The sequence below is a fragment of the Corvus brachyrhynchos genome, unplaced genomic scaffold (assembly GCF_000691975.1).
Source record: "Corvus brachyrhynchos isolate BGI_N302 unplaced genomic scaffold, ASM69197v1 scaffold83, whole genome shotgun sequence".
Taxonomy (NCBI): Eukaryota; Metazoa; Chordata; class Aves; order Passeriformes; family Corvidae; genus Corvus; species Corvus brachyrhynchos.
In genome coordinates this window covers 3,768,558-3,778,838 of record NW_008238464.1, presented here as the reverse complement: position 1 = coordinate 3,778,838, position 10,281 = coordinate 3,768,558, and the positions used below count along the sequence as shown (strand labels likewise).

Sequence of the window (10,281 nt, the reverse complement as noted above, 5' to 3'; positions counted from 1 at the left end):
TACAGTCGGTAGCAAAGAGTCGAGAAGGGCATTTGCGTGCGTTCTGCCAGGAGCATTTATCGCTACCCTGCTGAAGGTTGCAGAGGCAAATACGAACACGACCCCAAAGCTCACAGTTTTATCCGGGGACGGGGAAAAGGCAGGACTGGGGAACAGGGACCAATGGGGAAGCTCTGGGGGAGTGGCGAGGGGTAGAGGCTGACAGCCAACCGGGGAATCCAAACTGGGATAGATTGACATTACAGAACAAGCATTCTGGGAGAAGCCTTTCTGGTCACCCTAACATGAAGTGGTTCTTGTGGTACTAGGGACTTGTCTTACTGAAAACTCTCTGTCCCTTGTAATGTATGTTCACTGGCCACCACAGACCAGGATGCCAGTGGCTTTAGTCCACCTGGGAACACACTGGCTCATGTTCAGTGGCTGAAAACCAGCACCCTGAAGCCCTTTTCCAACAGGCAGCTTTCCACTCACTCTGCCCCACACCTGCAGCACTGCCTGGAGTGTTTGTGTTGGCCTTCTTGAACCTCATACAACTGGTTATGGCCCATCGATCCAGCTCGTCCAGATGCCTCTGCAGAGCCTTCCTGCCCTCCAGCAGATCAACACTCCTGCCCAACTTGGAGTCATCTTCAAACTGACTGGGGGTGTACTCAATCCCCTCACCCAGACAGGCCAGTCCTGTTTAATACCTTTAGATCATTGCTAAAGGTATTAAACAGGACTGGCCCCAAAACTGAGCCCTAGGGAACACCACTAGTGACTAGCTGCCATCTGATCCAATGGGGAGCCTTCCCTAGCTCCTTCCCTCGCCATCTCTGTCAGGTAGTTCTCTTCCACGCACTCCAGGAACCTCCTGGACTGTTTCTCTCTACTGTGTTGCATTTCCAGCAGATGTCTGGGAAGTTGAAGTCCCTCATGAGAACAATTAGCAGTTGTGAGACCTTCTTACAGAATATTTTTTCTGCCTCTTCAGCCTTCTTGGGAAGTCTATAATAGAATCCCACCACGATATCTGCCTTGTTTGCCTTTCCTCTAATTCTTACCCACCAACACTCAATCCTGTCATCACCATCATACAGCTCTAGACAGTCATGACCCTCCCTAACATACAGGATTATCCTACAACCTCTGGTTCCTTGCCTGTCCTTCTGAAGTCATCCATTGCAGCACTACAGCTGTGCAAGTCTTCCACTATGTAATGGTTTTCCTGCTGTGAAATGGCTTCCAGCTTCTTGTGTTTGTTTGCTGTCCTGTGTGAATTGGTGTAGATGCGCTTCACTTGGCTTACCAGTTCTGCTGCCTTTCTGGTGGAGAAGCTCCTATTCCTGCATGACCATGATCAGGTTCTTCTGTGGTTTCAAACACTTCAATAAACCTTGCATTCTTGCTGCTGCATCAATAACCCTTGTATCTTGCCTCTAGAAGCCTACTTCGGAAGGGCAGAACTGAAAGTTCAGACATCCAGAGATTACAAGGAATCATGAAGGAACTCTGTGGGAGAAGCCCACCACATTATCCCCAGACAGTGGAGTCTAAATCCACAAAAGATTTTATACAAGATTTAAGTGTTTTAGAGCAATTTTGAGTATTCATATTGGTACAGTTCCCTGAAGTTTCCAGGTGTCATTGTTTTCATTAGGTCAGTTCTGGAGTATTTTAATGACTAAATGTCTTCTGTCTTAACAGCACTGGGGATCCTGGCAAGTACCTCATTCTAGGCTTTGATTAGGCTTGAGCTTTTATGTCTGCTTCAAATGTGATGCTTAGTCATGTCAAAACAGGAATGTTGGAATAGAGGCTGCACAGAACCAGCTAGGGAATTCAGAGGAGTTAGGTACCTCTGCACGTCACAGGCAAGGATGCTCAGTCAGAGCACTTGATGCTCATTTAGTTTTTCCTCTTCTGACCTTGTAGCTGTTGGAGGATTCTCTCCATAGGAACTTATAAATATCATGCAATAGATAATTTTGCAAGAATCCTGGAATCATATAATCATAGAATCATCAAGTTTGGAAAAGGCCTCAGATTACTGAGTCAAACCATTGTCTCAGTCTCTTCTGTCACAGCTGTTTTAAAGATGTTTAAGTATTCCCTCGACCAAACAGAAAGAGGGTGATGCTATAACACAGTAGCTGGAGCATTCATGTCCTTGGAGACTCAACACATCACTTCCCCTCATGTGAGTGACTTAATCATCAGACAAGAGAGTTCAGATTCTTCTTATTCTAGAATTTGGTTATTCCAAATGCCCACACTCGTGTGTGGGAGCTTAAATCGCTACCCCCAGCAAAAAGAAGCAGGAACGGCACTACCACCAAAACATTAGGTAAAAAAAATCCCATTAGCTGTTGACATGGTTCCAGATTATGCTGCTTTACTAGATGTGTGCCTTTCCCTGTAACAGAGACACTGATCTTGTAGTCCATAAAACAGAATAGGCGGATTTTTAAAATACCTCTCTCTTCTACTGACCAGAGTAGGCTATTCCCTGGTTAGCATGTCTGCTTTGCAGATCCCAAATGTAGAAACCTACTTCCTTTTACAAAAGTTATATGGCATCTTTACTGTTACTTTGGGAGCATATTAAATTAATTTGCAGAATGTACTCCAAAAATGAGAGAGAAATATTTGAAAACATCTGATTAAAATGTATTTCATTACACAGGTCCCTGCACACTAGTATGTGTTAAGAATGTGACCACTGACTATGGAGTGAGATGTAGAAGTGCATTTGAGGCATATACATTAAATCCTCTAATAACATGGATATACCTGCTCATGTAATTGAAATGAGCAAAAAAAAAATGTGACACCAGGATATTTGAACTAATTTTTTACCTTTGTACAAGTAGGAGTCCTTTGCAGTTGTCAACCATCACAAAGTATGGGTGAAGGTTACCTCCACTTAATGTAGAGCACCATAAAGTAAAATATTCTATTTGTGCAGAAACAACTGGTTAAGAAACAAATTATATCTTGTATGATAAATCAGTTCTTCAAAATCACATTCTTTTGTATGAATCTCAAAGCAGGAGCTTTAAAATTCAGATACCACACAGATGCCAAGAAACCAAAGAAAGCCATTCTTCATAGGACTTCACTGTGATAATGACCAAAGCAGTGGCAGCAAAACTATTACAGATGAGCTGCACTGAATGTGATATGAGTTAAATATCTGAAGTACAATTCATCAACAGTGTATAAATAAGTAGGAATAGACAAAGAGTGAAGTAAAAAATATATACTTTGTTCCAGCAAAGCATTTAGTAACTTTCCATAACCCATTTCATTTTTCCACTGATTTTTTGAGCCAAACATTCAAGACTTAGTTGAAACTGAAGATAATGTTAACACTTTGTCAAGCATTTGAATCACTTCCAGTATATTGTAGTATAATCCGCTGTCCACAAACATCCCCTTCATTATTGCCTAATTACATGCAAATTTCATAAAATGAATGAGTTTTAAGTACTTGTCAATCTGTCATCCTAGGAACCACTGAAACATTTTGACTGCTAGATAAATAATCAGCAATAATCACACTATGCAAATTTGATATTTTCTGTACAATTATCTGAAACCATAAATAACTGGACACAAAGACATTTGGCATTCTCTCAGAAAGACTTGACCTACAGGCTTTTTTATTCCAAACAAACATGCCAGCAGAATTTTTAAATTTCTGCCTAGCTAAATGTGACCAGTAGAAAAAAATTATAAACATTTAGTGTATTAATATTTTATTACAACCTGGGAAAGGTTTCTTTCTTTTGCTTTATTAGGAAAAAACCCCCAAAAGATTAACAGCATTGTTTTTTCTCAACTATTCTTAGTTCCACAGTTTTATTTCTTTAGGTCTTTGCTTTTCATCTGCAATTATCAAATTGTGTTTTAGTTTTTGCTTAATATTTTTCAAGTAATAAGGGAATGAAGTGTTATGTATTGTTGACTTTTAATATTCCTCCCCTCTGTACTTGTTGTAGATCTTCTATAGTGTTTCCTACCATGATTCATTTTGACATTTCTAATGCACTGCAGGCACTTCAGCAGAACCAGTACCAGGAGGCTAATTATCAGGATTACAGGCAAGCTCAGAAATACATAAACAGTGAATGCAGGTGAAATTGTGGAGTCCAAAACTACTTTTGTTTCCTGTTTACTCTGGGGGTTGCATACGTGTGTCTTTGTGCATATATGTACATGTGCAGCTGGTTGTGTGTATTTTATGAGTGTGTTTTAAATCCCTAAATGCTGGCTGAGAATCTGACAGTTAATAAAGCTCTTGGAAACACAAACAAATAAGAAAGTGGTTTTTCATTTTACCAACTTCAAGTTCATTCTGAGATAAATATTTCCATTAATGTTTATCACTGAAGCAGCACAAAGGGTAGATAGTAAGAGGATAGCACAAAATCTGTATTTAAGACTATTTCTTTCATATTAATTTATAAATGAATGCACATTAATTAAAGTTGCATCATTTTGTGTAAGAATTCTTGGTTCTGATCTGTCTGCCACTGAAGTGCAGGAATCTGCACAATGATAGCATATAAGTCATTATATAGGGCTTAATATCATCCTTTTGTTCCTTAAACTTTCCACAACTAGGACACTTGTGTATCCAGAATTGTTTATTTGATGAATTTCAGCAATTTTGAGATCTCAAACTATGCTTGGATAGGGGTTAGTTTCACTAACACACATACAGGAAATAATGATAATCAAATATCAAAGGTTTATACTAAATGACAGAGAGCTGTCAAAACCAATCTTGAAATCACACAATTAAACAAAATGACTACATTTTCTGTAAATGACTACTGTTTCTGATGGCTGAACATTCATGCTATACTATTTGCCAGCAGACTTACTGCTGCATGGCAAAAACTATGGAGACTTCAAGTTATTGATATATTGAAAGAATCATGGTTTACTGCAGAAATATGAGAATTATTTAAAATAATGAACAAATAATAATTATTTAATATTTATTATTATTTATTATTTAATAATTATTTAAATAATGAAAAAATGTGGGGATATCACAATTTGTTCATAAACCATTTGTGAACTGCAAAAAGTGTACTGAAAATCATCAGGTAAATGGTTCTTTTTGAACTATTTACTTACCTGCAGAGAAGCATGCCAAAATGTTAACAGATCAATGGCTTAATTTTCAATGTCTGCCTATATATTTCAAGAGGGACTTTTAATGTACTTGTTTATCACAGGTAAGAAATTAACAGAAAAATAATCTGAATACAAGAATCAGCATCCCACTTTTTATGAGCAGATTACATTTTAAGAGGTGACTAGGTAATGATAATCTCTAGGTAAAGATAATCTTTATTTATACTTCACACCAAGCTTTGGCAAATATGCAATGGCAATGTAACTTTCAGTATACAGGTTCAAAATCACATCTCTGAAACCTTTTTTCTTATCAGGGATCTTAATAGAATTACTTTCTATCATCTTAGCTATTTGGTATTCAAATATTTAACAGAGGCACATTGAAATGTGCAGTTGCAAATTTTTTCAAGACTTGCAGAACCAGCAACAAGCCCAGCCAATAAATGTGTACCTGCTGGATAAGAAAATATGAAATGTGTGTCAGGCTGTCCTTTCCCAAAACCAGACAACATAAGTAGGAACCACAATAATATTTGCACTGTGATTACTTAAAGACTGTACAAGCCGGAGTGTTCCATGCAGCATCCTTTAAATTGTGATTGGTCTGGATTCTCTAATGGAAAAGATATTAGGATTCTGGATCCAAAATACTTTTGTAAATAAGGTCTCTTGTGCCTATTACACATCCCTTTTCTTCATTTCTGTGTATCTACTTTACATGTTCTGTATGTTTAAAATAAAGATGATTATTTCAAAAGTAGGTTATAGAGTGCTGAAACTATTGTCATTAGCTGAGTAGAAGAATGGCATCATGTGAAGACAGGGGAAACTGCACACAGGTAAAGATGAGTGAGCCATAAAAGACAGATGAATTAATTATTTTCAACAGTACAAACGTACTGGGAAAGGATTTTCTTTTTTAAACTTTCTTTCATAGAAAAGTGATGTGTTGTTTTTGTTGAGGTTAGAGGTTTGTTTTGGGAGGAGAGGAGCATTAACAATGGCTACTTACTGCCAAATAATGCCAAGTCTTACCTGGAGCAATGACTCTCATTGATGATGTAACAAAACTTACAATTAAAAACATATGCACTTTCATTTGATATCACATAATAAAATATTTATTGCAAAATTGATGGAGAGTTAGTTATATATGAATATAAAATTTATACTGTGTCCAAGTCACATACCCAAGTGTATGTTTCAAATTTCATTGTTGGTCACTGACAGTAAGTCTGACAGCAATCCTTCCTTCCTTCCTTCCTTTCCTTTCTTTCCTTCCTTTCCTTCCTTCTCAGGACTGCTGCTGTTTAGCACCCCTTATTCCCCAATATAGGCTAAGTAAAAGCAGTTAGAATGACATTATCAATAATGATTTGACTTCTCTGACTAGCTGAGCACTAAGATAATATAGCTCACAGGGTTGAACTTGATTTCTTTTGTTGAGAGTATGTAAAGAATTTAGGAATTCAATTTCCCAAATTTGGTGACTGGAGAGAAGTGAGAGGACAGGAAAATTTAAAAAAACCCCAACAATTGAAAAAAGTTCCTGAAATTTAATTTTTGAAATCTAATTTTTCTGATTGAGCAGGTACAATGACTTTTGCCAGAAAAAAATCTTCTCATCCCTTGCACCATAATCTAAGTATACTTGTCAGTTAGTGGTAAAAATGTCTTTTACCTTTAAGACTGCTTTGTCTGGCCAGTTCTGGCTGATACCACTAAGTGGAGATATGCTGGTTGTGCCTTGCACCCAAACAGAAGATATTATTGCTGACAATAGATGCTAACAATGAACCAAAAATCCTGCTTTCCAATCTGGTGCTCACTGCCTTAAGAAAATATTGTTTTGCTTGGTAAGAAACTTGATGGGGAAATCACACCCTGAGCTGCAGGCTTATACTGGGGCCTTCACATGTACTTGTGTGAGAGGTGAAACACAGTCCCTCAGCAGTTAAGAGCTGTGAGGAAATAAAGGCCACTCAGTATGAACACGGTCTTCAGAAAAGTGCATCATAAACTAACAAGCCTGACCCTTTTCTCTCCATTCATCCCTTTTCCTCTGAACTGGATTTCAGGCAGCTTTCTGAAAACTTGGAAATAATGGGCTTTTTTTGCAGAAATATTCTAAATAATCTGGTCAACAAATCATTATAGCTGAAATTTGTAAAATATTGCAGGGTGAAGGAAGACATCTGTCCTTGAAGAGTTTTTTCAGCCCGAGTGGTTTATGCTACAAGAAGTCAATGGCATAGTCAAACAAGTCACTGACATAGTCATACCAGCTTAAAATAAAGTTTTCTGGGAAATTTCAGGCAATTTTAATCATAGACTTCCCTTCAGCTCCTTGTCATAGTTATGAGTGCTACTAGATATGTATAGAGTTTTAATCTCTATGGTCTCAAAACGTCATATTTTACAGACTAACTGTTTTATAAAAGGAAAATTAATATGCTTCACTACATTCAACAATCCATTGAAGTATATAAAATAAACAAATTTTTCCTCTTTTGTTTTGGTATTACATGCATTTTTTTAACAATCTTTTCATTGTTACTCAATTTCCAAGGTCAATCTTTTTTGACACTAGTTAGCCTGCGGAGGTAAGTGATATTTAAAGTATAATTCTGTCCATCAGCTTTTCGGAGTGCCAGTATCTTGACATGAATTGCTATGCATTTATCAGCTGGGATATGGACAGTCCCATTAAGTTATCACAGCATTAGACTGTTCAGTTAAAATTCTTGAATGAATTTATTTATTAAAAGCATTACATGTGATGATAGTTCTTAGCTAAGATACTTGTGTATTGTGTGAAGTAAACTATGCCTCAGGTTTTGTGGCCTTTATTAGTCATTATGCATCTATACGTGTTTCTCCTATGCCTTTAGTGCCTGCGCAATGTGTCAGAAAGCAAGATGTCAGACGTGGTACGTTACTGCCTAATGCTCAAGTGATAGAGATTTACCAACAGAAATTCTGGCCTAGTGACCTCCTACATTGAACTATTGATTCAGAGCAAATAATTGGGTTTCAAGAACTTTTCAATTGGTTCTGCTCAATTTTTTAGAGGGCAGAGGTAGTGGCAGAGTAATGACATCTGGGGACAGTATAACTGTGGCTCCTTTCATCTGACATGTATTTTCCTCACTGAATGGTTACCATCACTGGGGCAACTCATAGTCATTCAGCACTTTATTTAATGCATTAGGTGACGGCTGCAGTCAAAGTTTTGCAATCTTGATGGATAACCCTTTTTGTTCACATTTAAGTTTTGATTAAATTTTTCATCAAAGATTCAATTTTTGTTTAACCGGTTCACCTTTTGCCCCAGTGATTTCCCCTGGCTAGCTCTACTCTTGACATACCGGGTAGACTTGTTTTATTGCTACTATTGAGGAATATTTTAGGACTTACGGTGGAAATCTTGGCTAAAAATCAGTGCTGAAGTAATTGGGTTGTGATGAGTTGCAGCCTGGTGCTTCTCCACACTGAGGTAAGATGTTGGGCTTATGTGTTAGATCCTTCCCAACTCTAAACACTGGACAGCTTTCCACTGAGATTATAACCTTAATAACATAAAATATTAGTGAAACCATATGAAAACACTGTTCCCGTCCCATGGCTTATATTCAGCTAAGTATTCATCCATTGTTTTTCAGTCAATCATGAAGAGTTTTCACTAGGATAAAAACACTGCTACTAGAAATGTATGTCTAGCATAATACTCACTAAAAGGCAGGACAAATTTTTAACTTATTGTACTAATTTACATAATTTATAGTTTGTAGAAAATCAAAGGAATATTAATTTAAAAAAATGTAAAAATTGTTCCACTATATGATTCTAAATCAAATAAAAAACTCTGTTTCTTAAAATGTAAAAAAGCTATTGTCCCAGAAACCTGAAACAGATTTGCAGTCACTTTACATTAATGACCAGGCTGCCTTTTCACTTCAACAGAATCACACATATGCCCCCTACAAGGCTTGTGGCTTGGTGTCTTTAAGCAAAATTTTAATTTCTGATTCATAACACAACTAATCAGTGTGATTTTTAAAGTCACGTGGGCCAAAACACTTAAACATTTTTCAGAATAGGTTAGTAAAGTGGGTGCAGTTAATCAATAAGAGAAAAATAAACTGATTCCTAGTTAAAGCATACGGTATTTACAAAACACCTGGCTTCCTTTCAGACCGCAAGTCATTGTTGAACTCCCCTCGCTGTCAGTGATCCACCACCTTTCTTTCCCCTCACATATATTACTGTTTTTCCATTTAAAAAGTCCCTGCAGAAAATCTCTTCACTCTCGACCTTCAGTATCCAAAAACAGTGTCCTGTTATTAAAGAGATACACTAACCTCACCTCCCACAGTTAATAATTAAACAATACATTTTTAGTTTTTGGTACTGGTAGTGGGGAAGGTCGTAATGGATTTCATCAGCTAATTAAAGCTCATAAGTACATCTTTCACACAGCTTCCTTTCAAAAGTGATCTAAACATTGTTCCTTGCTGCTAAACCTGTGGGATTTTTCTACTGGAATAGCAGATGAGGTATGTTATCAATCACACAAAGCTCTATTAATTTTATCACAACTCCAATGGCTGTTGACATTAAATGGCACAAATTTGGCCATTGTGGTCCCTGAGGTAGTGCATCTTCGCATCCCTTCAAATGCTAATTATATTTTTGACCTTAAAAAAGGGACTGTTTTTATCCCCAGCAAGCCCCCTTTCCCTCCTTCCTGATAGCAGAAGCATTTTCACAGGGCCATTTCTCTGCCTACAATGTTTGGCTAGTGGGATTTTTCTCGGTTTTCTTTCTTTTCTTTTTTTTTTTATTTAATATAAAACAAAAGCATCTTTATAAGATTTCAATAGCTATATAGGGGAAGGGTTGCTACACAGTAGTGCTGACGCTAGCTTTCATTGAGATGAAGAGAAGAGATCGCTTGATGATGAAGACATTTCAAGGACACCACTGGTATGGAATAGCTTTCTCTCTGGGTCAGTCAGTGTTTCAGATTGCTTAATTACTGCAAATTCACGCAGGTAACTGTGAGGAACACATGGAAAGCCATTAGGAGGTCTTATCTATTCTTTAACTTTGGAGAGCAAAAAAGACAATTGTTGAAATGGGGAA

General features: G+C 37.3%; 1 protein-coding gene across 1 annotated transcript in view; it reads right to left on the bottom strand.

Moving 5' to 3' along the window:
- Positions 1-8,304, bottom strand: part of LOC108447346 — a 10,739-nt gene extending 2,435 nt beyond the window's left edge. Inside the window, exon 1 of the mRNA XM_017736974.1 lies at positions 8,299-8,304. Within this exon, the coding sequence (XP_017592463.1) occupies positions 8,299-8,301 (3 nt within the window). The 5' untranslated portion in view covers positions 8,302-8,304. The remainder of the gene's footprint in view (positions 1-8,298) is intronic.
- Positions 8,305-10,281: the final 1,977 nt, after the last annotated feature.